Source organism: Camelina sativa, chromosome 12 (assembly GCF_000633955.1).
Source record: "Camelina sativa cultivar DH55 chromosome 12, Cs, whole genome shotgun sequence".
NCBI lineage: Eukaryota > Viridiplantae > Streptophyta > Magnoliopsida > Brassicales > Brassicaceae > Camelina > Camelina sativa.
Genome location: NC_025696.1, coordinates 24,324,840 through 24,352,193, shown reverse-complemented (window position 1 = coordinate 24,352,193; position 27,354 = coordinate 24,324,840). Strand labels below are relative to the sequence as shown.

At 36.4% G+C, this 27,354-nt stretch overlaps 2 protein-coding genes and 1 pseudogene across 3 annotated transcripts; 2 read left to right on the top strand and 1 right to left on the bottom strand.

Annotated features, from left to right (window-relative positions):
- LOC104733805 lies at positions 1,324-2,179 on the top strand (annotated as a pseudogene).
- On the top strand, positions 18,812-21,871 carry LOC104732562 (receptor-like cytosolic serine/threonine-protein kinase RBK2). 2 transcript variants are annotated; one of them, XM_010452126.2, is made up of 8 exons: positions 18,812-18,890; positions 19,561-19,909; positions 20,113-20,364; positions 20,456-20,610; positions 20,702-20,781; positions 20,874-21,009; positions 21,179-21,328; positions 21,405-21,871. In XM_010452126.2, exons 1-8 carry the CDS (start codon positions 18,888-18,890, stop codon positions 21,513-21,515), a joined length of 1,236 nt encoding a protein of 411 aa, XP_010450428.1. In that variant the 5' UTR covers positions 18,812-18,887; the 3' UTR covers positions 21,516-21,871. The 2 variants fall into 2 exon arrangements, with proteins under 2 accessions (XP_010450428.1, XP_019088972.1); XM_019233427.1 differs by lacking the exon at positions 18,812-18,890 and having other exon boundaries at positions 19,120-19,909.
- LOC104733804 (jacalin-related lectin 41-like) lies at positions 23,129-24,437 on the bottom strand. Its single transcript, XM_010453352.2, has 3 exons — positions 24,126-24,437; positions 23,517-23,996; positions 23,129-23,380 (listed from the first exon to the last, which is right to left on the bottom strand). Exons 1-3 carry the CDS (start codon positions 24,435-24,437, stop codon positions 23,129-23,131), a joined length of 1,044 nt encoding a protein of 347 aa, XP_010451654.1.

Below are 27,354 nucleotides of genomic sequence, written 5' to 3'. Positions count from 1 at the left end.
TCATGTACGTCCACCGATAAGTGTACCAACACTACAACTAAGTGTACCATCTACAGTGACCGATAAGTGTACCAAGACTACAACTAAGTGTACCAAAAATATCTGACGTACACCTTTAATCAGTCCACGTGTATAAATCTACCATCAAAGGATCGGTAGACTTAGTCCCAACTTCTAATGTTTTTTTTTTCTAATGGCATTAGCCGTAATTACGTTTTTTCTCAACACTAGTTTTAGGGGTAGTATAGGTACAAGGTGTTAGTCTAGTCATTACAAACAATTGTATGTTGCTTTTGTAATAAGGAAGCTTTTATGCAATATTCTAGTAACTCACCCTTTTTATAATAAAAAAAAGATTTGAAAGCATCATTTTATATGCCAGAACCATATTTACGACAAAAATACAATATCCTTAGCCTTTCTTTTAATTTTAAAATACACGGGACGATTGTCAAATATCTACGGAAGTGTACTCAAAATATTGAAATACAACTTGAAGCTCAAACATTAGCAAATGCGTAAAGTCAAATTTTTTTACAATTTTCATAATTTAAATTTCTAAAAAAATAACAGAAATTAAGGGTAAAATCTTCCTTTCTGGGTACACCGATTATCACAACAACCTTCGAAAAAAGCCATATTATTGGGAGACAATTTAAACTATTTATTTAACCGCTATTGTGTAGAATTCAAATGAGATGAACTTTACCTTTTTGTTTGTAATTTTCTAGATAAGAATATTCCCTACATAATGTGAACTTTATCTACAATTTTTTTAAATCTAAAACAGCAAAACTCGATAAATCTATTTTTTATAATAAAAAGGAAAAATCGAAATTCAAAGACTTCTTAGTAAGAGTATTACCGAGTTTTTATGTTTTTTCTTTCATGTATTTTTAGTATGTAGATGAATATGTTGCATATCTACTGAGCATAAAGAAGAAAGAACAAAACACAAACACAGGAAAATCGGTAATTTCATATTTCCACTAAAGAGGTATGTTCAATTCCTACACCATGTTTCACACTGTGCAAATTCATACATTAAATTAAATAAAATTCAAATTCACTGTTCCAACTTGAAAATCAGTGTTATTTCATACATAAGCCGTGACGGTGTTAAGAAACCGTTAACGACTGCTTACATGGACGCCACGTATGAAACGACGTCGTTTTGAAAAACAAAAAAAAAATCTCCTTTTAGCTAAAACGACGTCGTTTGTTCCTTCTTCCTCTTTTCTTATTTCTCTTTTCTTCTCCTTCTTTCTCGAGTCGTGTTTCTTTGTTCAATTGATTTGGGGAATTTTTTTTTAAAAATTTTTAATTGATTTGGGGTACCCCGATCGAGCTTCTTTAAATAGAAGCCACACCAAAACCCTCCACACCCGTCCTTTGGTTGAAGACCTCGATCGAGACGCTGAGATCGACGATGTTTGGGCCAAGATTCGTGATGAAGCTAAATCTGAAATCTCGAGAGAACCTATTGTTTCTGGCTATTATCACGCTTCCATTGTCTCTCAGCGATCCTTGGAAGCCGCGTTGGCTAATACTTTATCTGTTAAGCTCTGCAATTTGAATCTCCCCAGCAACACGCTTTTCGATTTGTTCTCCGGTGTTCTTCATGAGAGTTCCGAGATTGTTGAATCTGTGAAGCAAGATCTATTGGTTGTTAAAGGAAAGAGACCCAGCTTGTATTAGCTATGTTCATTGTTTCCTCCACTTTAAGGGCTTCCTCGTTTGTCAAGCGCATCGTATTGCTCATGAGCTTTGGACCCAGGACCGCAAAATCCTTGCTTTGTTGATTCAGAACAGAGTCTCTGAAGCCTTCGCTGTTGATTTTACACCCTGGGGCTAAAATCGATAATGGAATTTTGCTTGACCGTTCTACGGCCATCGTGATCGGAGAGACAGTGGTTGTTGGGAACAACGTTTCGATTCTCCACCACATTACGCTTGGAGGAACTGGGAAACAGTGTGGAGATAGACACCCCAATATTGGAGATGGGGTTCTGATGGAGCTGGGACTTGTATTTTGGGTAATATCACGATTGGAGAAGGAGCTGGATTGGTGCTTGATCGGTTGTGTTGAAGGAGGTGCCGCCGAGTACGATGGTCAGATTGATTGAATAATGGCAAAACAGATCTATATGATTGACTTCACAAGTTATTTTATCATAATTATAAAATTTTAAATCTTAATAAGAAAATTTCTCATTTTTTTAATATTCAAATTCTTACATTTAATAAGAAATAATGTATATAATATGTATGTTAGAATTAATTGGAGTTATTTTATATGGATATGTTTAACCGCTTCTAATTATGCATTGTTTATATTTTTTTATATACCATTAGGTTTTGAATCCACGCTACGCGTGAGTTTATTTAATATATTTTGGTCAAAAATATACATGACAGATTACAGTTATGAAATATATAATCTTATAAAAAACTTTAAATTACTATTAAGAAAAAAAAACTATTTCAACTACACAATTTAAAAAATAGAAAATCAGTTGTATTAAAAATTCAAATCTGATAAAAAGAATCATGAATTTATACTTAAACGTTATACCTTTTTCTTCTTCTTCTTCTTCGTGAGCTTCTTCACATTCTTCCGCTGAATAATCATTCAAAACCTCTTTTTTAGATTTCCACACAATTTGTTAGCCAATCAAACTCCACGACCAAAATCATTGCCTATTTTCTCGTAAAATTTGTACAATTCATGAAAACCAACATAGTCACATATTCACTCAATTATTGATACTTTCACGGTATACTTACTTGGTTTTAGATTCACACGTATTGAAATTTCTCAAACCAAAATCGTTAATCCTACAAAATTGTAAATTACTTAGAAATAAAGTAATAAGAACAAATCTATAGCTAATAAAACATGTGTGCTTATCGTCCATCTTTCTGCTTTAAACCCTAAAACTTGACTCAAATATCAAATCAAGGTCTTGCGATGTCAATCATTTTTCCTTAGACCCAAAAATAAAAAATTTACTGAAAGAATATCAACTCATCTATAAAATCATAAACAAAAATATGTTTTACATCTCAGAAGAAATAAAAAGCACAAACGTATATAAATAAGATATTTTTAAGATATTTGAAAATCGTATATATAATATTTAATAATATAATTTTTTAAACTTTAGATGTAGTTTAAATATTTTTAACATTTTTAATTTTGTAGAGTTAAATATTAATGATAAAAGTTTAAGTATTTATAATATTTTAAAATTTCTATGGAGGTATTTATAATATTTTTAAACATTTTATTAAGTTTAGATATTTATAATATTTGAACCTTTTAAATTTTTTAATAATTATAATATTTTAAACTTTTAAACTACATCTAAAGTTTCAATATTGTTAATACTTTTACACTTTTTAAAACTTTTTAAAATATTATAAAACTTAAACTTTGTTTTCTGTTGTGCTTCTGTATAAATATTATCGTTACGTATTAATTTATGATAATGATTTTTAGAAGTTTTAATTTGCTAAAATCTATATTAATTATAAATATATATAGATAAACTTTAAAAAAATTTAATTTGCTCAAATAATAAACCAAATTAACCCAAATAAAATTTTTAAATTTGGACGCCTGATAAATCAAGCTTCCTGCTCATTCGTAGTTAGAAGCATATTTATCTTATATATAATTGTTCTCAGCTATTGTCTAAAAGTTTTTAGCCGATGTGGGACGTTGTACATATACTTATTAATATTTTAATATAATTTTTTTTAATAATTTCAAAAATGTTAAATATTGACATGTCTGATCCCGATTGGTCGTTTAAAAAATCTGAATATATAAAATTCTGAAAATATTAAAAATATTAAATAATGAAGTGGCTAATCCCTATTGGATGTTAACAATATAGAAAGTTTTGTAAATTATAAAAATATTAAATAATGAAGTGGCTAATCCCTATTGGATGTTAATAATATAGAAAGTTTTGTAAATTATAAATATGTTAAATAATGAAGTGGTTAATCCCTATTGGATGTTTAAAATCCTAGTTGTTGGACAGCTTTAGAAGCTTATAGCTCCTACTTTTATTTAGTATAATTAATTACTCATAACGCTTTGTATTATCAGTTGGATCCAATATAAATATACAAAATAGATCCCAAATTTTCATAGATAACACTTTTGCAAATGTACAAATCTCTCAAAACCTCATCACACGAGATATAAGTATGAGAAATCTAGAGAAAATGCTAAAATTCCTCAATTACATTGAGAACAAAGAAAAACATGTAATTAAAACTCAACTAACCATCTTAGAAACATTAAAAATTATGAAATGTTTCATACAAACTAAAATATACCATATCTGAGAGCTAATCCAAAACTAAGGTCTATATATATATATACACAATAATTCATTGTTAGATTGTCGTTACATTTGTTTCTTATAGAATACTTAATTGACCGTTAAAAAGAATTCAATGTCTAAGTAAATGATATATATGAAATTTCATTTATCAATACCAGTTATATATAGTAGACGTTATAAAACCATCTGAAGATGAGTTGATGAATTTCAATTTTATTATCCCCATAATGATTTACAATATGAACTTTTGAAGACTCCTCGGAATAAACAGATTAAGGGTGAAGATTACGATGAAACAAGGTATGTCGTCTTCACAAATCATTATATGATTCTCGATAGTCACCTCATTATTGATATGCGAAACTTGCTGATATGCTCAAATTTACCCTAGAGCCACTCTTTCAAAAGTTGCAGCAAAAAATAAAGTTTAGGTCTAAACAATGACCATAAAAATCTTATTTATATTTCTAAAACACGTCTAGAGACTAATGATGCAAATATGGAAAACTTTAGGGCAGCTTTGTAATTCTTCAAAACTTGTGAGAAAAACTTCCAATTTGTCTTGTGGACTCTACATCGACCGATGCTGATGTTGTGTCGATCGATGCATCCTATGAATTCGCCTCCCAATTTCGTAACTCAGCCTCAATGCTTGATTAAGCTCCAAATCTTCCTATTTAGCTCCATTATCCTATAAAGACTCAAAAGACTCTAAAAATACCAAAAAGACTATATAGATAAGACTTATATCATGGCTAAAAACCATGATATATCAATTCCCCCAGACTTAGCTTTTGCTTGCCCTCAAGCAAATCAAGAACTTCATCTGTGGAAAAGGTTTGAAAATGCTGAAACTCCTTTTCTTTTTAAAGTAATGCCATGATCATTCAAACCATAACAAGCACCATGTACTTCTCCGTTGGCATTTGTTTCATCCCAAATTCCACAACATCCTCCATTAAGCCTTCATCGATGGGACTCATCAATTTGATCAATGTCAAGAACCTTCTAGACTCATTCCCGTACAATACCATAACAAGCAAGACAATATCTTTAACACATGTGGTACTCTTTCTCTCCCCCAGACTTATTCTATTTAATCTTCCTTTGAGCTTTGCTTTATTTTTCTTCTTATTATTTTTTTCTTTTTATCAAAGGTGTAGGCGAATAATAGGGTCATCGGTAATTTACCTACCCCTCGCTTCCAAGCTTTGTGTGATCATTTGACTCAAGAGTAGAATAATGGGGTCACAGGTAATTTACCTATCTCTCTAAACTGATCAAAATCATCTCATCTTTTATTCTATCTTTTTTTTTTTCTAAAACAAAGCTCTCAAGAAAAATCTTTGAAACTTGGATAAGGGAGAGGAGTACCAATTTTTTCTTTTCTGAAATCTTACTTGTCAGGTATGAATGAGGAGTCAAGCCCTATGAACATTTATCTCCTTGATGAGGTAAAAAGAAAAGCGCATAAATTACCTCAGGCTTTTGTGGATTTTGTTGGAAATTTGGATGTCTCTGGTTCACTGGTCAGCCTTTGGATTTTTCATTAGTCGGATTTGTGGATTCAATCTGCAGCATTAATCAACCAAGGCAGTACACTAAAAAGAAAAATCATAGTTCCCAACAAAATTCTGACTAAATAAAACCATTTTTTTTTCGACTGACTCTCAAAAACAAAAACGTAGTTAGTAACTGCCTCCCCCAGACTTAAACAACACTGTCTCCAGTGTTATCAGGTAAGAGATTGGTGAATAAAATAAAAATGAAATAAAAATAATTCAAAAGAAAAAGGAAAAAGAAAAGAAACCTAACAGTAGGTTGCCTCCCACTAAGCGCTTGTTTTCAGTCATTAGCTTGACTGTGTCGGATCTCAGGCATCCGGTGGATCGGAACATGGCAGTGAATGCTTCGAGAGAATGTCCTCTTCATCCAAGGGGGTGTGTAGGCAGTATGTGCATGAGATCTGCCAAGGATGTGAGGAACAGGACCAGGGCGGGACTGAGGTATGGTTGGCTTTCTTTTAAGTCCTGCAAAATCATCAACAGAAGAAACAAGCGCTTTACGATAATCTTGTGGCTTGGTTAACTGCAAAACAGTTTTTGTACCTTTGAAATTCTTATTGATGATAGGAGAAGGTTTGGGAGAAGGAGATGCATACCTTGGCCTTACCTGTGGGTTCTGGACTGTGGAATGGTGAGATTTCAGCTTGACAACTGGTCTAGGACTTGCAGCTAAGGAACCAACTCGAGAATCAGTGGTTGTGGACAAGTCCGAACTGATTCTGGAAGGTGTGTCGATCGATGCAACAGCTGCATCGATCGTTGCTTGGCCTGCAACTCGTGTTTCTTCAACGATTCTGCAGCTTTCCTCTGAAATCCGTGTTTCCATTACAAAAACATCATCTACCAGCAACTTGTCATGCATGAGAACCTCATCATGGTCTCTAGTACTGATTAGATGATCTCCACTCCAATCTTCAAGCTTAACAGCTTGCTTGCTCACTTTCTCAGCAGTCTCCAACTCTTTGACATACCCAACAAAAAATGTCTCCATGAAGTTTTATGAGCAGATCATCATCAGAAGCAATTTTCACAGAAAATGTCTGACCATCAATAGTGGGAACCCTTCTCAGCTTGTCCTTCTCAAGGTTCATAACCAAATCATCTACATTCAGAGCTATGTGTAGGGATGTTGTGGTGGGTAAAAAAACCCGACCCGACCCGAACCCGAAAAAAAACTGCCCACAAAAAACCCGAATTCATAAAACCCGAATGGGTTTTTAATATCATGGGTAAACCCAGAAAAAACCCGACTGTATCAGAACTACCCATGGGTACCCGAATTTGCTGTACCAAAATTTCAGGTCAAATNCCAACTCGAGAATCAGTGGTTGTGGACAAGTCCGAACTGATTCTGGAAGGTGTGTCGATCGATGCAACAGCTGCATCGATCGTTGCTTGGCCTGCAACTCGTGTTTCTTCAACGATTCTGCAGCTTTCCTCTGAAATCCGTGTTTCCATTACAAAAACATCATCTACCAGCAACTTGTCATGCATGAGAACCTCATCATGGTCTCTAGTACTGATTAGATGATCTCCACTCCAATCTTCAAGCTTAACAGCTTGCTTGCTCACTTTCTCAGCAGTCTCCAACTCTTTGACATACCCAACAAAAAATGTCTCCATGAAGTTTTATGAGCAGATCATCATCAGAAGCAATTTTCACAGAAAATGTCTGACCATCAATAGTGGGAACCCTTCTCAGCTTGTCCTTCTCAAGGTTCATAACCAAATCATCTACATTCAGAGCTATGTGTAGGGATGTTGTGGTGGGTAAAAAAACCCGACCCGACCCGAACCCGAAAAAAAACTGCCCACAAAAAACCCGAATTCATAAAACCCGAATGGGTTTTTAATATCATGGGTAAACCCAGAAAAAACCCGACTGTATCAGAACTACCCATGGGTACCCGAATTTGCTGTACCAAAATTTCAGGTCAAATTTAATTATTTCGATTTGCAGAGAAATCAATAGCAAAAAGATCAATTACAAAACTGTAGGTTACGATACAATAGAATAATTGATTCAAGTTTGATATTGAACCAGATGTTCAGGTTTCACAAACCAGAAATCCAAACCAAACCAAAATCATGGGTCAATAAAGGAAACAATTCACAAACCCAAATCAAATCTCTCGCTCTCTCTTCCTCTTCTTTCTCCTAAACCAGAATCACCCAACTCATCAGTTATGAAAGCATCAATCTTTTTGATTCTATAGATTTGATGTTGAAATCACGGGGGAAGAATTCATCTCTTCGCTGAACTAGGATAGGTTTTTTGATGAAGAGTTGTGAAGGAAGGAACGGCGTCGGTTTAGTAGGACATTAATTGAGGAAGAAAAAAAAACCCGATGGGTACCCATAATCTTAATAGGGTAAACCCGATAAGACTCCATTATTTCTGGTACCTGCCCATTATAAACCCACTTTTTTTTTTGAGTTAAAAATGGGTCCGAAAACCCTATAATAAATATGGGTTTCGGGTACCCAATGGGTTTTAACCCACATTTAACATCCCTAGCTATGTGTCCCTTCTTAACATCAATGATGGCACCAGCTGTAGCCAAGAAAGAGCGTCCTAAGATGAGAGGATCACTAGGCTCTTTGTCATATTCCAGCACCACAAAGTCAGTGGGAATCATGCATTCTCCAATCTTAATCCGAACATCTTCTAAGACACCTTCAGGAATCCTTCTGGATCGATCAGCTAATAAAAGAGAGATCTTAGTTGGCTTGAAATCTGTCATTCCAAGTCTCACAGCAACAGAATGTGGCATCAAATTGATACTAGAGCCAAAATCGCAAAGAGAGTGAAGAAACCTTCCTGTGGAGATAGAGCAATCTAACACAAAACTTCCTGGATCTGGTAACTTCTCTACAATCCTACTCTGAATCACTGCACTTACTTCCTTAGAGACAACCACCTCCTGCTTCTTATCCTTCTTCCTCTGTGGAGGTTGCTTCAACAGAATTGAGCTGACATCCTTTATAAGCAGTGCTCCTTCCTGAGGACTCAAACCATTGGTGACCATTCTCTTGACATACCGCTTAATCCCAGGAGAAAACTTGACAGCATCAATCAAAGGCATCTCTATCATCACCTTGTCCATCATAGCCTTGCATCTAGCTTCCTCAAGCTCCTACTTAGACCTCCTAGGCTTAGGAAAAGGAACCTTAGGCTTATAATGCTTTTTCTGAATCAGATGGTGGAACTGGAAAAGAAACCGTAGCTGTCTGTGGGAGGTGTCGATCGATGCTGACATTGTATCGATCGACGCTTGATTGAGTTTGCATCTATCGATGCTCTTGTGTAGTGTCGATCGATGCTGGGTCAACTAACGTATCTTTGTCTCCTTCCTTCACCAAAATCGCATTACAAGCAGGGTTCGACTCTGTTCTTCTAGAAAGAAATTCCTCTTGTCTTTTAACAGACCCAGCAGTCTGAATCACTTGATTCTCCAGCTTCTTGACATGAGTGTTTAATGCATCAAACTTCCCAGTCAGCTCAGTGTATACAGAATCAATCTTCCCATTGAAGTCTACAGTTAACTTCTGTTGACCTTCCAAAATCTATCCAAGCATTGATTCCATCTTGCTCTCTGAATTGGGTGGAGGGAGGGGTTGGTAAGAAGAAGAACCATAGTTCCTAGTGAAGTTGTTGTTTGGATTTCCTGTGAAGGAATTCTTCTGACCAAATCTCTGATTTTGATACCCAGCTCCATACACATAGTTGACATCTTCTTCTGTAGTCTCTGTCTTTGGCTCAAAAATCTCAACATCTTCAGCAAAATGGACTGACTTCTTTCCAACAAGAAGATTATGCACTGTATCCAACTTAGCATTCACTGTAGCAAACTGATTTGAATCATGGCCTTCATGTGCTCTCTTCCTCTCTAGGTCTGCATTCTTGTTACTGTTGCTAGATGCTAGCCTTTCTATCAACTTTTCAGCATCATCTGGATACCCTGTCTTGAAATTCCCATTACTAGCAGCATCCAAAGCCATCTGATACCTCCAGTCAATTACGCTAAAGAAGATACTAATCAACTGCACCTCTGAGACCCATGATGCAGACAGTCTCTCTGGTATGCCTTGAACCTTACCCAAGCAGCTTTGTAAGATTCAGCTGGTCCTTGTCTAAAGGTGGAGAGCTTAATCCTCAGCTCATCAGACATTGCATCATCATAGAAGTAATTGAGGAATGCCACCTTGATATCATTCCAGGTATTCAGAGATCCTGATTTGAGCTGCCTTAGCCAATGAGAAGCTTCCCCAGCAAGAGAGTAGGGGAAAAGCTTGCAGTAGAGATAGTCCTCTGTGACTCCATTAGCCTTGATGCTTGTGACTATGTCCTCAAAGTGTTCAATGTGGTCTAGAGGCTTCTCATGTGGCAAGTTCTAGAATGGTCTTTATCCAACAAGAGCAAAATAGGCAGGCTTCAGCTCAAAATCATTCCTTGGAAATGGAGGAGGGACAATCGCGGATCGGTTCTCATAGAACAAATCTGGCCTGTTGAAGTCTGCAAGAGTCTTGACAAGCTCTCCATTGTTGTCCCGTCTAGGCTGAAGGTTCTCTGCATCGGCTCTGGCATTGCATCGATCGACGCCAACGTTGCGTCGGTCGATGCCATCTTGGTTGTGTCGATCGATGCCAGCATTGCGTCGATTGACACAACCTGCATTCCCATCGGCCACAACGAGTTCTTCTTGAATAACATGTCCTTCAGCATCAAGTTTTTGGCCTAGTTCGTTGCGCACATGACCCTCTTGATCCCTCAAACTCCAGCCGCATCTGGTCTCAATATGATTGGGTTGACCATCTTTGCTGATTTGGCTGCTTTTGTGTTATCACGCTCTAGTTGTCCTAACTCTTGGTTTATAAGCTTAACAACTGGACCAGTAGGATTTTTCCTGGTGTTAGGCTTAGGCATGTACCTGAAACACACAAGAGAAAAGAAACAAATGCGTGTGAGTAAAACAGACATTTAAGATAAAACAGACAAAAGCCATAGTCAACATCTGCTTTGGTTGACTACGGCTTCACTCGATGCATCTCTGACTACTCACTTTTTTATTTTGCATTGAGATAAAACTCAACTTACACTGTTCTGGTATATGTTGACGATCTAGTGATTACTTGGAGTTTGCCAGAGTTAATACAAACATTTAAGAATTACTTTAGTTCTTTCTTTTTTATGAAAGATTTGGTGTTTGCAAGTACTTCTTAGGTATTGAGGTTGCCTACAGTCCGTTTAAGATTTACATGTGTCAAAGAAATGAAAGTATGCACTTGACGTTATCTTTGAAGTTGGTCTTCTTGGAGCAAGGCCACTAGTGTTCCCTCTAGATCAAAATCATCGGCTTTGTCTTTCCAAAATTGCTGATTTTCCAGAACCAGCTTGTTTTCGCCGATTAGTTGGAAGGTTAAGTTTTCTTGTAGTTACTCGACCTGATATCTCAGATATTATTCATATCTTTACACGGTTTATAAAGCAACCATAGATATATCATTGGAACGCGACACTTTGGGTAGTCCGATTGCTAAAAGGTAATCCTGGTCAAGGGATTTTACTCCAGGTTAATTCTCCTCTAACGTTGACAGCATGGTGCGACTCTGACTGGAATCATTGTCTTCTCACAAGCTATTTCATTCAACTTGGTCAGTCTTCAATTTCTTGGAAAACAAAAAAAACTGGAAAAAGCGAAGTAGAATATCATCTTATGCAATACACGGTTTGGGAATTTGTGGCTCAAGGTCTTCTTCTTAGTCTCCATATAAATCATTTGGCACTTGTTGATCTCTACTGTGATAGTAAGGCTGCTATATATCTTGCACCTTGTTGCCATCACTTCTACGATCTGGATCCCATAAGCATTAGCTTGCCTTAAGGAAGGTTCAGATTCTTTAGTTAGTGTTACAAAACATGCTCCACCAGATTATAAAACAATAATCTCCCATGGTTTGGCCTATGCTCTACTTCAAGTAGCTCTTCTCGTGCCGGCGAGACTCACGGCCATGACTACATTATCAATGTCATTTAGTCTTGTGACAATGACCAACTTGTCTACCAGTGATCTACTCATGGAAGACTGTTCGACAAACCTTGATCTCACATATGTCAAACCGCTTCTTAGCCTTTGCCTTAAAGCTCTCTTGGTCTCTATGTCGATCACTTTTATCTATTTTTTTGGCATTGGTGAATGCCCTTTCTTTCACTACAACACAAATGCGTATTGATAGCACAGGAGGATAGCAAGATTTAGGATACTGTTATTATAGATGGTTAGCTTTGTTGGGATACTATATTACATCATTAAGTTAGTGCTAAACCGTATTTTCACTATGCGGGAAACCAAAATTAAGTTTTGGAGCCCAAAATTCTGCTATGCCACTATAGGCGCCAATACTTAGTAATATTTGGCAGATTTGAGCGCCTTAGTTAGTGATAAAAAATAGTTTTTTTTTTTTTGCTAGAAAGAAAAATCAGATCTGAAAAAAAAAAACACGACACTCTTTGTTGTCTCTGACATCTCTCATCTCTCTGTCTCTTCGATTTCTCCGACACATCCAATTCATTTCGTCACGAACTTGTCGCCGGTGATAACCTCGACCTTCGACGGCTTCACTCGTCATCTCCGCCGTTCAAGTTAGGGTTCAGTCTTCGATAAATCGATTAGCTTTTCATTCGGCTTCTGTTATTTTCTTTTGTACTTACTTAATTTGTATCTGATTTCAAGGTTCGAAGGCTTCAGTTATCTGCTCCGCCGTTCAGATTAGGGTTCACTGTGCAGCAAGTCAGAAGGTACAGATTTCACCAATATATACCTCGATTAGATTTTCCATCTGCTTGAGTTGGTCTCATTTTTACTTACTAAATTTGTATATGTTTTCAATAAAGGGATAACGAAGAGGATCTATAACAAAGAGAATCATCTCGTTGAGGCATTTGTTTGTAGAGGTAAGAATCATCTCGTTGAGGCATTTGTTCTTGTGTGTTTGTTTAACTGCTTGTGGCTTTGAGTTTAAGTTGTTATTCTTCTGTTTGTTACGATTGTTATGTCTATGCGATTAAGATGTTCTTCTTGTGTGCTTGTTTGATTGCTTTTGGCTGTGAGTTTAATAAACATGTTAAACCTTTTCATAAGGTTTAAACATAAAATGTTGGACAAGGCATGGGTTCATCTTCGAAGGTATGGAGTATATATATGTAGGTTGTGTTTAACTGGGTGCTCTTGGATTATATAAGATGTGTTTATGTTAGTTTGCTTTCATACTACTTCAAATATAGAGCTGATCCTGCATATGAGAGAGGTGCAGCCTCCATCTAAGAGAAGGTGTGGACCTACTAGGATGAAACATATAGCCAGGGATCCAGCTAGACGAGAACCAGTTGATTTCACTGAATTTGGTGAACCATGTGGACCAGGTTCAGTGAAGCTGTCATCATACCTGGGTCCATTGGTAAGGGAACATGTTGCTATAATAATCGATGATTGGAGAAAGGTTGGCGAAAACATCAAAACAGTCCTCTGGAAATCTATTCAGGTTAATGTTTCTTCAAAATGTGTTTGCGTTTGCTAAATATTCTAAGTTTTTATCTAAAGATTCTAACAATGGTTTTTTATATGGTTACTAAATGCAGGCAATATTTGAATTAGATGAGGAGTATCAAAAGACTGTTGTGTTCAGGCAAATGGGATGTCTTTGGAGAGCTTCCAAATCACGTGTAGTAACACAGATCAGGAAGGCTAAGACCATGAAGGATATGATGCAGCTGAAACCGAAGAACATTCACCCGGAAGAGTGGCGTAAATTTGTCAACCATAAAACTAGCTCAGCTTTTAAGGCTCTGAGTGATTCATACAAGGAGAGACGGCAGAAACAGATTCCTCACACTGTTAGCCGTAAAGGAATGGTTCGACTGATTGAAGAAATGGTAAGTATAATTCTTTTTATTCTATTGTGATTTATAAATGAATGGTATATGGTTGATTCTATTTTTTTTTATAGAAAAAGAGCTCATTTGAACCCAATCAAGTAACAAGGCTGAAAGTGTGGGTCAAGTCACAAACAAAAAAAGATGGGACTCTGGTTAATAACCAGGCTGCTGAAAAGATAGTAAGTGTAGAAATTTGCTTTCAATTTCTTTCAGTTATATAAAGTCGGTTAAGATTACATTTACGAATTTATATTATTGTTGTTCAGAGAACAACAAAGGATGTTGATAGTGGCGCTCCTTCCGCATCAACATCAACTCTAGGTAAGAACGATACACTCACTCAAATATTAGGACCTGATAATCCAAGTCGGTTAATGCAAGACAAGTCTGAATATATGAATCAAATGCAAGACAACCAAGCTCACTTACAAAAGAAGGTTCAAGAGTTAGAGGAAATTATACTGAGAATGAATAACCCGGTAAGCATTTATCACAAATATCTTATTATGATTAACTTCTGATTTGAGTAAGATAAAATATTTGTTTAACATTTACACTGCCATTTTGTAATAGGGAGAAGATGAGCAAGGTGAAACCTCAGCTCCAAGAGTAAGTCACTAATATCTCTTCTTTGTTCCCTTTAAATACTCAATCAAATGAATAAGTACTATTTCCATTTCGTAGAGTGTTAACAAATCAGTACCACCTAAGTGTCTCTTGGTTGATTGGACTGGAACTGAGGAACTGTCGCTGAGGGCCGTCTTCTTTCGGCTGATACTGAGGAGTATGTGAATGAAATTCCATTAGGACCTAACACTGTGAAAGTGTTAATGGAATCTGCCATCATCCCAGATGCATTTCTTTGGAGACCTACAACAAACATAAAAATTATGGAGGAGGCTGTTGGTCATATTATTGCGTGGGAGGCAGATAGTTGTGTTGCTGGAGATGAAAAGGTCAGTGACGACAAGGCTGTGCCAAAGGTAATGGTTTCTTAACTATTTCATTATTTTGACTTATCTTTGAATTTTTGATGGTAATGAGAATGGTATTAGATTATTGATAATGGTTTTTTTTGCCTTTGAGACTGGGTTGTTAATGTTTTTGTGTTTCACAGAGCCCATATGTAAGTTCGAAGAACAGATGCACTATGATGGATTGGGTTACAGGTGACAATCCTGTTGCTGAAGGCCGTTGGCAGTCGAGAGACCCTCAAGCTATGGTTAATGCTATTCCCATCGGACCAGTTGCTGTGAAAATTTATGTGGATGTGGTACTATCACCTCATGCATTTCTATGGAGGTCTACACCGGACATGACAAACATGGAGAAGACGTTACATGCTTTCGTAGCTTGGCCTGCCAACAGAGTGGTGAATGAAACACACACAAAAGCATCTACTCATAAATTTCCACAAGGTCGAAAGTCTCCTGCCAAGAGTACTTCCATGAATAAGTCGTCATCAGGTCCATCGCCTTCTCTTGAGAAATCTCCAGAAACTCCAAAGACTTCTACAGTTGGACCAATTACTACTCAAACATCTCAACCAACTCCAAAAGCTCCTGTAAAGGAAACTAAACAACCTCCACAATCTCCTCTCTGAAAATCAAAGGTAATTTCCTTGAACTCTATCAATATTTCATTGAACTGTTGTTTGATATTCCTTGGTTATCTATATTCCAATGTTGAAACTCTGAAATGTTAAGTTGTATTGGTTGGTTATTTCTCTACTCCGCAGCGGAATGTCGTCAAAAGATAATGAGAAATGCAAGCTTATGGATATTAGCGGAAGTAACAGGGTTGTTGCTGAAGGACGATGGGCTTCAAATGATCCATACCACACTGTCCACTTCGTACCCTTGGATCCGAATGCAGTTCGAGTTTGGGCAGATGTTGTGAAGATCAACAATGCAGCAGTGTGGAGAACAACTTCTGAAATCGAGACAATGGAAGAGGCGCTTGGTACTTCTATTGCATGGCCGGAGAACAGAGTTGTTATGTGCTCACATTAGGCCTGGGCAGTAATACCCGTTACCCGTATTCGACCCGTTACTCGGCTCGTACCCGTCCCAAAAAAAGGGTACCCGCAGCTTTAGGGTCGAGTAAAGGATATTATATTTATATTACCCGTGAGTAAGGGACGAGTATAGGGTATTAGTTTAGTTTTCAATACCCGTCCCGTTACTCGGCCCTTTACCCGTTTTGCTACCCGACCCGTAAATACCCGTTAATATTTTGTATTATTATTATTATTATTTATTATTAATTTATAGAGTTAGAGTTAAAACCTAAGTTCAACTTAGCCTAACTGAATTAATATATTATTTTTATTTTCAAAATTCGTAATTTTATAATTTTGGAACTATATATTGCATAAATTTATGAATTTTTCATTTTTTGGATTTCAAAAGATAAAATTATTATTGCAATTATTAACATTTTTTTATCGGGTACTCGTTTTCCGGGTAATAATAAAGGGTCGGGACGAGTAAAGGGTCAACTATTTTTTACCGGGTACCCGTTTCTCCGGGTACCCGTTATTTAAGGGTCGAGTATGAGTAAATTTTTTCTGTTACCCGTTAGGGTCGGGACGAGTAAAGGGTCGAAGAAAATTCAAGGGTACCCGTCCCGTGCCCAGCACTAGCTCACATGATTGAAGTCATCTGAAACTTTCCTAGTTTTTACTCTCCTTCTCTCCCTATTGACTTAATTATGAATATCATGGTTTTTAAGTTTATCTAAGAGTTTGAACTTGTGTTTGTTAAAATATTTTAAGTATTATGTATGAATTATTTCTACAATTTGCTATAGAATATAAATATTAATTAGTAATAATATTATATAATTAAATTATAAAAGCGTACTACTAACATTATTATAGCACAACACTCACGCTAATATAAACTATAAAATAGCGGTAAAAAATAGTTATCATCCAATTTATAATTGCACAAAAGCATTGCAATAATAATCCATAACATGACACATAATAGACGCTACCATAAATAATATTATAGCATCTTATATTAGTGCTATCATTTACTGATTTAAAGATAGCACGGAAATTAACGCTATATTAGATGGGGGGTCTAAGATAGCAGCGACAAGCGTTTAGGGAAACACTATCTTATGCATATAATAGCGTTTTCGTGGTGCTATCAATACGCATTTGTGTTGTAGTGTTTATGTTGTACTTTAAAACTTTGGATCTATGAATCATTTTCTCTATGCTAGGCTTTATGAAAAAATGAAATCAAATCTTTGTTAAAAAAAAAAAGTTCAAAGTTTAATTCACATTATAAAACTTTGCAGTAGGAAGACATATTGATGAATCACTGACCAGAGGGGGCCATTGGTAAGTGGTAACACTGTTGAAATTATATCCAGTATTTTTATATATTTATCAATTTGATATGCAAAAATATGTATTAGAGGAAAACAAGCTTGTACGAGAAAAAACAAAAACCAAATGAGAGGAAATAACTTATTAGAACTGAGTTCGTGACCCTATAAAACGACACCTAGTATATAAATTAAAAGTTCACGTTAAGTCGTTAACCATCCAAACTTGGTGAAAATTATCGTATTTCTAAGTTGATATAGAAACTATAAAGAAAGAAAAAAAATATACTAGTATTTTAAGCTAACTACAATGTCTTGGTTTGATTTGAATCTCCACATAAATTTCAAGATTTCGTAACTAATAGCTTAGTAAATTATTGAAAATGTAAGTCGATCGTACTGAAAAGAAACAAGAAAGCAAACAAAAAAAAAACGATTAACAAGTGATGGTCATAATAATTATGCCTTGATTTGCTCGTAAAGTATGCTTCGGTATTATTTGTACCACGTAAGACGTAACAACAACTAATGACAATCAAATGATTGTTTAGTCTTATATTAATGTAACTTCTCCTGGAAGAAAAATCCATTAATTACTCTAAAATGAATGCAGTTTGGTAGATACGTTATAAGTAATTTATACTACTTATTAGGAGATTGGTGGATCTACGATAGCCTCATCATTATCTATATCCATACATGTACGTGTCTAATACGACAATGCATTGTCTATAAAGTAAAAGCATAGTGTCTAGTCCAATATGGAGTGACGAGATATCTAACCGATTCTTTTGGAGTTCTAATAGATTATTTGCACCATCTTGAAGTTTTGTGAAATTCAGCCCAAACATCTAGTTCAATCACCACCTTTCTAAGATTTTATCTACCCGATTGATAAATTATTGATTGGAAATAGCATTTGCACTCTTTTGGTTAACCATCATAAAATTTTGTCAATTCTTTCATGGAATTAGATACAAACCTTCACATTCTCTTGGGTAAATTACTAACGTGTCTTGAGGAGAACACTCTAATTCAAAGATATAATTAATCATTCATGGCTTTTTCATATTTACCAAAGTGTACCCATAAAAAAAATTTCTCATTTTGACTCTATTAGGAGGATTGGTTTAAAGTGTTTCAAACGTTTTATAATTTCGTCAATATTATATAAGGATTTTCTAAGGGGCAATTATCATAAATACCACAAAAATAGGTTTTTATTCTTAAAATATCATAATTTAATATTACTAAAATACCACTAAAATAGTTTTTCTAAGTGCATTGCACATTAGAAGGAAAAAACGTCAATATAAAAAGTGTTATAAAAACTAAATTATTTTTTTCTTGTTTTTGCAAGTGCAAATCCTTCTAACACAGAAGATTTTTTTTTCTTTAAGTTTAATTTTCAGGTCTCCTGTAAAATATATATCTAATTCACATATCGTAATTTATTTATTTTCTTGCCTATTTCAAGTTCTATTTCTTCCTATTTCTTTCATCGTGATCATTGAAAGAGGACAGACATTAATTTGACTGTCCTATATATTTTGGTAATTAAGAAAGCGATGGTTTATCACACCTGAAGTGATAGTCTCCACTCTCCACAATTAACTCTCTCTCTAGCTCACTTCATCCAGCAGAATATATTGAGTTTCAGACATACTTAGTTTCTCTTCTTTCATGGTATATTTTCTAATTTAAGATGTTTTTTCTGCTTTTCTTATTTTCTTCCTCATCATCTTCTTTTTATGTCGAATTGAATTTTTTATTTTCTTAATAATTTATTTCTTGGTTACTCTTCATCAGTTCTTGGCTACATTTGATATTAATTCAATGATCGAAATAAAATTGGTTTGATATGGGTAAAAAACATTTTTGAATTGGTTAATGTTCGGACATTTTCCTTTCTCTAAAATATGTGTTTCTTAGATATTGTCCATCATTTTTTTTGAATATAATAAACAAGAGATATGTTGTTTAATTTCTCATGCACAATGTGTACTTGTGTCACTTCCTTACCAAAAATGGTTTATAGAAAATAGTTTCATAAACGAATAAACATTTGTCGGTGCACTAGCTACGGTTGTTGCCTTAAACATTCACTATCGCTTCGGACATTCTTCTCTCTCCTTTGATGTTTTTTGCTTAACTTTGCTTGCAAAATTTCTATGTCTTTTACAACAACAACAACAACAAAAAAGAATTTTTTAATTAGAAAGGGGAAAAGGAAGAATTAATAATTTTACCTTTTTTCGCGGAAAATTAAAAAAAAATGCGCCGCTTCAAGTTCAAAATTAGATGCTAAAATGTGTCTGTCCAAATTCAAACCAGTTTTGTCTTTCTTCTTCTTCAGAGCATTGCAATGAAAGTTCCAGATTCTTCTTCACCGAGCGGAGTTCTCGAAGAGTTCTTCAGAACGGAAGAGTTTGGTAGCTCCTCGGAGACGGTAAAGAACCCTTCTTCTTCTTCTTCTCGTTTCCGCAAGATGGTTCAGCTTCTCAGAAGCAGATCCAAGAAGTCTCTTGAAAATCTCAAGATTCCGTTTCACAACAATGGCGTTATCCAGAGCTCTTTGAGAAGATGCAATAGCATGAGGGAGAGTTTCAGATTTGGCTCCAATGATTCTCACTTTCTTCTACACTCTCCTAGAAGAATCTTCACCTTCTCTGACCTCAAGTCTGCTACAAACAATTTCGCTTTAGGTTCGTACCAAATCTCATTTGTCTCCATAGGTTTGAATGTTTTTGTTGCAGTTCGTATTCTGAATCCAATTTTGGACTGTAAACATTAGCAATCCATTTTAGGTGAATTTTGTTTGTTTTGAAGTAAATTTGGGTCATGAATGTGTTGTTAAGGATAGGTGGAAATTTTTTCATTTAATTTTGTTGAAATATTTTGTGAGCAGAAAATCTAATTGGGAAAGGGGGTTATGCTGAAGTTTACAAGGGGACGTTACCAAATGGACAAATGGTAGCGATAAAACGGCTGATGCGAGGAAATAGCGAAGAGATCATTGTGGATTTTCTAACGGAGATGGGTATAATGGCACATGTTAACCATCCAAATATAGCTAAGCTTTTAGGCTATGGGGTCGAAGGAGGAATGCATCTTGTTCTTGAGTTATCACCTCATGGCAGCTTAGCTTCAATGCTTTATAGTATGTTCTCTTTTTTAATTACCTTTTTTCTCTCTAATTACTTACATTCTTAATTGTTATTGTATTTATCAATTGTTTAATGATATTATAGGTTCCAAGGAGAAGATGAAATGGAGCATTAGGTACAAGATAGCATTGGGAATTGCAGAGGGACTAGTGTATCTTCATAAAGGATGCCACAGGAGAATTATACATAGAGATATTAAAGCGGCAAACATTCTTCTCACACATGATTTTTCACCTCAGGTATGATACCTATTACCCTAAATGATGTTCTGACAGTAAAAACATACACTTTTAATTATTTCCTTGTAATGAAAATGTCTTGGGGTTATAGATATGTGACTTTGGCCTTGCGAAGTGGCTACCTGAACACTGGACACACCATATTGTTTCAAAGTTTGAGGGTACATTCGGGTGAGTCTAGGCTTTAAGCATATTCTTTCTTTCTTGGATATTGGTTTTTAGCAAGGAGGTCTTAGAGATAGATTTTGTGTCCTTTGTTTCAGATATCTTGCTCCGGAGTACTTAACACACGGGATAGTAGATGAAAAGACTGATGTATTCGCCTTGGGTGTACTTTTACTGGAACTAGTTACTGGACGACGAGCTCTTGATTACTCCAAGCAAAGTCTTGTTCTATGGGTAAGTTCTTCCTTTTGTTTTTCAGACAAAAGCACCTGACTAATGTCGGGATGAGCAAACCCTTGAGAAATAGTTTCACGCAAGCTAGCATGGTTAAAGCAAACTGTGCCACCATGGCCGGGTTGAAATTGCACATTTGTTCTTAGTTCCTTCCCTTTTTGTTTCTTAGGCAAAACCATTGATGAAGAAGAACAAAATTAGAGAGCTAATAGATCCATCACTGGCGGGTGAGTACGAGTGGAGGCAGATAAAACTTGTACTTTTGGCTGCTGCATTATCAATCCAACAATCATCAATAGAGAGGCCAGGGATGAGTCAGGTATCTAACCTGGCCCAATTTTCTTGTTGAACAAGTAAGAAACCACATTGGTTATGATATATTTTGTCTTCATTAGGTTGTTGAGATCCTCAAAGGAAACTTGAACGATCTCAAGTGCATCATGAAATGCAAAGTTCCCTTTTATAGGAAAGCTTTCAGAGATGAAACTGGCAAGAGAGTTTATTAAAAAATCTACGAAGCTCTCCCACGTGTAAAGTATTTTTTGCTATAAAGAAAAAAAATAGATATCTTCAAGCACAACAAAGGGGAAAGAAACTAGAGGAAAGAGATCACTAAGCCTCTTATCACTTTTGTTGGTGATAAATAAGTATCATGGATCTCTCGTCAACAGTAAGATGTTAATGGCTGTGGTATCGCGTATAATTAGTATTCGTTGTGAATTTTGTGTAATTTATTAGAGATCTATACATTACATGTATTCAAAAGCAAAGGCCATATCCCAGTTAAAAAGTACAAGTCTCCCTAGGAGGGGAGGACAGACAAACAGAGCATTCAATAAAATGATGTATTTATAATGTTTAAATCACATTAGTGGGACTAATAATTTTTTTTTTTTTTTATTGTTGAAGATTTTTTTTTTGTCAACCAAACATTAAATTAAAAAATAACTTCAAAGTTGGTAGCCCAAACTGGAGGATAAGAGTTTACAAAAGAAGTTGCAGTAAATAAAAATCTTGAACAACGGCGAGACAATCTGCCCATACATTGGATGTGCGCGGGATCTTCGAGAGCGTGAAAGACGGGAAGGATGAACGAAGCAAACTGAACCTATCCAACAAATTGGAGAAAGCTGACCATTCATCAGGACAATGCACCATCGCCACCAACTCAGCATAATCCGACTCAAAAATCTGACAATCAACACCTGACTCCAAAAGGGATTTCATCGCCCAAATCAGCGCCTGTAACTTCGAATGTAAAGGTGAGGGGCCACGTCGCTGACTACGTGCTCCTAGTAACAACGTAGTATCTTCACTGCTACCAAACCACCATCCTAAGCCTTCCAAAGGATCTGAAATCTTCCAAGATCCATCAACCTGACATCGGGAGACTGAAACCCGAGTCTCCAGAGATAGAGGATCTAAGGGAACCGCATGATAAGATTTAGCCTCCTCCCATAACAATTTTTCAAAAGCCGCCTGATTAAAAATCTCAATAGGCTCTGTCTGAAAACCTTGAAAAACTTTTTTTATTTCTGTCTTTCCAGATTAACCAAACAATCCATGGTAAACCCAACCGTTGAAGATTTATTTTATGAGTTCTTAAAAGTGGTTCATGTCTTTCATTTTACAAACTCGTTTTCGAAGTTTTTTTATTACAGAATTCCCTAACGTACTAATTGGTTTTTTCCCTACAGAATTCCTAACGTACTAATTGGTTTTTTCCTTCTTTTTTTTTTTCCCAACCGAACTCTTTTCAAATTTCTACTGACTTTGTATGGAAAAATTTCTAGATTTTTTTACAATCTCTATTTTTCAAAGTAGAAATTTTTTTCTACCAAGATTTGTGTCGAAAATATAATAGGGATTTCATAATTTTTTTTTTGTAGGACAGTATATGAATTATAGTAATATTAATTATAAAATTTTCAACAACGACATGGATGACATGATTGTCTTATTATTATCTGAAAAGTGAAATAGGTTAACGATGCATAATATGGAACACAAACAACAAGCAGACGAGGAGAATAATTAATACAGATTTATATATAAAAGCAACAAAAACCAAACTTTGACAGAGGATTGTTCAATCGATAATGAAGGTAGCTGTGGATGGTCACTCAGTGATGGGAACGACATGAACCCCAATCTGATGAAGTATAGTACTAGATTTTCCATGGAACCCATTGATCTTGTGACCTTCCTTCTTGAGGACAAAGTTGACACCAGCTTCAAGTCCAAAGGGTGGAGAGGTGCGTTTGTTTGTCTTGAACCTAACCATCGTTATAACTCCTGTTTCAGCTCCCATAACCTTGTCGTGGCAAGCCTCTACTGACGTGATGTATTCACTTGGATAATCCACCTCAAACTATGAAGTGTAAAATATTAATTAAACTTAATTGTTTTTGAGATTAGGAGAAATATATATAACTTAAGAACTTTATCTATATATATAGTATAATTTTAAACAAAAACAAGTAAATTAATTAAGGAGTAATCATCACCTCTTCGTATCCAAGCAAAGTCGTCTTTCCATGTTCACCTCCAACAACCACCTCACCAGTGTCGTTCTCGTACTCGAACTTAACAGAGACGATACCATACTCGCCTTGTCCTATGTATACCTTCCTCACATTTTGGAAAGCACCATCGTCCCAAGACTCTCCTCCAGCACCACCTTGTCCCTCTAGTTTCTCTGTAGGAGGAGGAGAGGGAGTAAAGGGAGCGTAATATGCCCCGATACTATCAACACAAGAACCTACCCGTCCATGGAATCCAACAATAGCATTGCCTTCGCTCTGCAGGGAGAACTTGGTACCAGCCACTGTTCCCACTACTAAGGTTCTCCCATTTGATGTTTTGAAAGTTAAAGACCTAAGGACAATACATCCGTAAGGTTGGGTGTTTGCGTAGCTTCCTTCTACGGATAAGATACATTCGTATGGATAATTCACCGTAATCGTGGATAATTTCATTCGGAGATACTGTAATAATAACAACAATTAAAAAGGTTCAGGAAATCTTGATATAATAAGAGATTTGTGCATGTTTAAACAAATTAACATATCAATAGTAAACCAATATATAATTAGAGCTTTGGAAATTAGAATAACCTCATCTCCTAATCCGATCTTGTCACCGTACTCAAAGCATTCCACTTGACCGCCTTTGTCATAGTCCACCCTCATATTCCTTATTGAAGTGCCATCATGTGTAACGTACACTTTTCTTATGCCATCATAGTCACCACCATGATCATAACTTCTCCCCGTGGTTTGACCACCTTGCATAGCCGATTTGGTTGCAGGAATCCTGATGAAATATGCTCCAAGAGAGTGCACATTCTTGTCAGAAAAGCCATGGAACCCAATGATTTTTCTCCTCATGGAACCTGGTGAAAACTTAGTACCCTTGTTGAACCCCATCAAATCAGAAGTTTGCTCGTTAGTTTTGAATTGGATTGATTGAATCACTCCCGTAGTTTTGTCGTAGTAACCCTCAACGGATACCAGATATTCCTTTTGCAAATGGTTAATCTCAAGCTGCCAAAGAAAAAACACCAAAAATTATGATTTATAAAGTTTTTTCTGTTTAACCTCCAAGTTTGGACCTAGACCTTAATTGATCTCTTTTTCGAAATACCCCTCCTCGGCTCCTCCCAAAGTAAAATCAAACTAGGACATAGTGGAACCAACTCCAAGTGCTAACCACTAGACTACCACATTCTTAGTTAAGATATATAAATTAAGTTCAGACACAATACATACCGTTTGTGTCATACCAAGACCAGAGACACCATGGATTGGTCCAGAAATTGTTTTTCCGGCCTTGACATAGTCAAACTTGATGTACTGAATGCCATCAGAACCAGCTCGTACATGTATCTGTTGACTTAAGCTTGAAGAAAGCTTGAGTCATAAGGAATCCTAATCCTACCTGTGGTTTCTAAAGGATTAGGATAATGACAAGTTATATTTAGGAGTTATCTAGATATATACTAAAAGGAGTAGGATTTGGTGTTTAAGTTCTCTATATAAGGAGATGCCAATGTGTGGCATAACTTATAAGTTTTAGAGAGAACAAGAATAAGCTTTAGGTTTCGAGAGAGTTTCCTAAAGATCAATAAAAGAGAGTGATTCTGTTAATTCTTGTGTTCTTAAACTACTTTGCTTACAATAATTGGTATCAGAGCGATGGGAGATATCAAACCTATGGGAGAGATCGTTGAGACTTCGAAACCTGTTGATGGAGGAGGATCCTCTTCCTCTCTCAAGTGTCCAATGTTGAATTCCACAAACTACACGGTCTGGTCCATGAAGATGCGGATCCTTCTTAAAATACACAAAGTCTGGCCAATCATCGAGGCTCCAGGGGATGATGCTGATATGAATAACATGGCGACAGCTCTGTTGTTTCAATCAATTCCGGAAGCACTCATCCTGCAAGTTGGGGAACTAGACACTGCAAAAAAGGTGTGGGACGCAATTCAGGCAAGGCACGTTGGAGCTGAGCGAGTCAAGGAAGCTAGGTTGCAGACCTTAATGTCTGAATTTGACCGACTTAGGATGAAGGAGACAGATAAAGTTGATGATCTCGCCGGAAAATTATCTGAGATATCTTCAAAAGCTGAAGCACTTGGAGAAAGTATTGAGGAATCCAAGATCGTGAAAAAATTTCTCAAGTGTCTTCCTCGGTCAAAGTATATTCATATCGTAGCATCATTAGAACAAGTCCTTGATCTTAACAAGACCAGCTTTGAGGACATTATCGGTCGAATGAAGGCATACGAAGAGAGAATCTTTGAGGAGGAAACAGAACAAGAGGATCCAAGCAAGTTACTGTACTCAAACATGGAAGCTTACCAAAACCGTGACTATAGTGGAGATTCTAGGAACAGAGGACGAGGAGGACGTTTCGGTTTTAGAGGAAGAGGTCGTGGAAGATCTAATGGAGGAAGAGATCTCTCGAAGATTATGTGTTTTCGCTGTGACAAGATCGGTCATTACGCTTCAAGCTGCCCTGATCGTCTGTTGAAACTGCAGGAAGTACAAGAACCGGATAATAACACCGATACTCAAGATGCTGACGCCCTTATGTTACACGAAGTTGTGTACTTGAATGAGAAACACTGTAAACCAAGCAAATTCGAAACTAAAACAAGTGGAGAGAATGTGTGGTATCTTGACAATGGTGCTAGTAACCACATGACGGGTGATAAGAGATACTTCGATTCAATTGATGAGACCATCACAGGAAAGGTACGTTTCGGTGATGATTCCAGAATCGACATCAAAGGGAAAGGAGCAATATCGTTCATTGACATCAATGGAGAACCAAGACGGATGTTAGATGTGTACTCTATTCCAGACCTTAAAAGTAACATCATCAGTCTCGGTCAAGCAGCAGAAGCAGGGTGTGATATTAGACTGCGAGGAGAACTTTTAACAATGCATGACCGACAAGGAAAATTACTTGTCAAGTCTGTAAGGTCAACAACAGGCTGTACAAGGTAATCATGGGAATCAAAAACACTACATGTTTGGTCTCCAAAACCATAAGTGATTTCAGTAGGTGGCATGCTAGGTTGGGACACTTACACTCTGACGCACTGAAGACAATGATGCAGAACAAACTCACTCAGGGATTACCACGGTTCACAGTTAACTCTGAAGTATGCTCATCATGTCTGCTTGGTAAACAAACACGCAGGGTGTTCCCAAAAGCCACTTCATACAGAGCAGACACAGTGTTGGAACTCATTCACAGTGATTTATGCGGACCTATCTCGCCTAACACCGCTGCTGGAAACAAATACATATTTGTCCTCATAGATGATCACTCGAGATATATGTGGACAATTCTACTCAAAGAAAAGGGTGAAGCGTTTGAAAAATTTAAGAGATTTAAGCAAGTTGTAGAACAAGAAACAGGGGTAAAGATACAGACTTTCAGGACAGACAGAGGGGGAGAGTTTGTGTCGCAGGAGTTCAATCTGTTCTGTGAAGACTTCAGGATCAAAAGGCACCTTACCGCACCATACACTCCACAACAGAACGGGGTTGTGGAAAGAAGGAATAGGACATTACTAGAGATGACGAGAAGCATCATGAAGCACATGCAGGTTCCAAACTATTTATGGGGTGAGGCCATGAGACATTCAACCTACTTGTTGAATCGGATAGGAACAAGATCTCTAGATAATAAGACACCATACGAGGCTTTACGAAACAAGAAACCAAACATTGACCACCTCCGAGTATTTGGCTGCATCGGATACGCTAAGGTAGACAAACCTCATCTCCGCAAACTAGATGATAGGTCTCGGACTACAGTTCATCTCGG

Excerpts from the sequence above, each read along its gene's own strand:
- LOC104732562 (XM_010452126.2), top strand. Across the intron at positions 20,611-20,701 it reads CACATGATTTTTCACCTCAG|ATATGTGACTTTGGCCTTGC; the intron begins GTATGATACCTA and ends TTGGGGTTATAG. Across the intron at positions 21,010-21,178 it reads AGCAAAGTCTTGTTCTATGG|GCAAAACCATTGATGAAGAA; the intron begins GTAAGTTCTTCC and ends TTTGTTTCTTAG.
- LOC104733804 (XM_010453352.2), bottom strand. The coding sequence starts at position 24,437 with ATGGGGTTCAACAAGGGTACTAAGTTTTCACCAGGTTCCATGAGGAGA. Across the intron at positions 23,997-24,125 it reads AGATCGGATTAGGAGATGAG|TATCTCCGAATGAAATTATC; the intron begins GTTATTCTAATT and ends TTATTATTACAG. Across the intron at positions 23,381-23,516 it reads CTTTGCTTGGATACGAAGAG|TTTGAGGTGGATTATCCAAG; the intron begins GTGATGATTACT and ends TACACTTCATAG.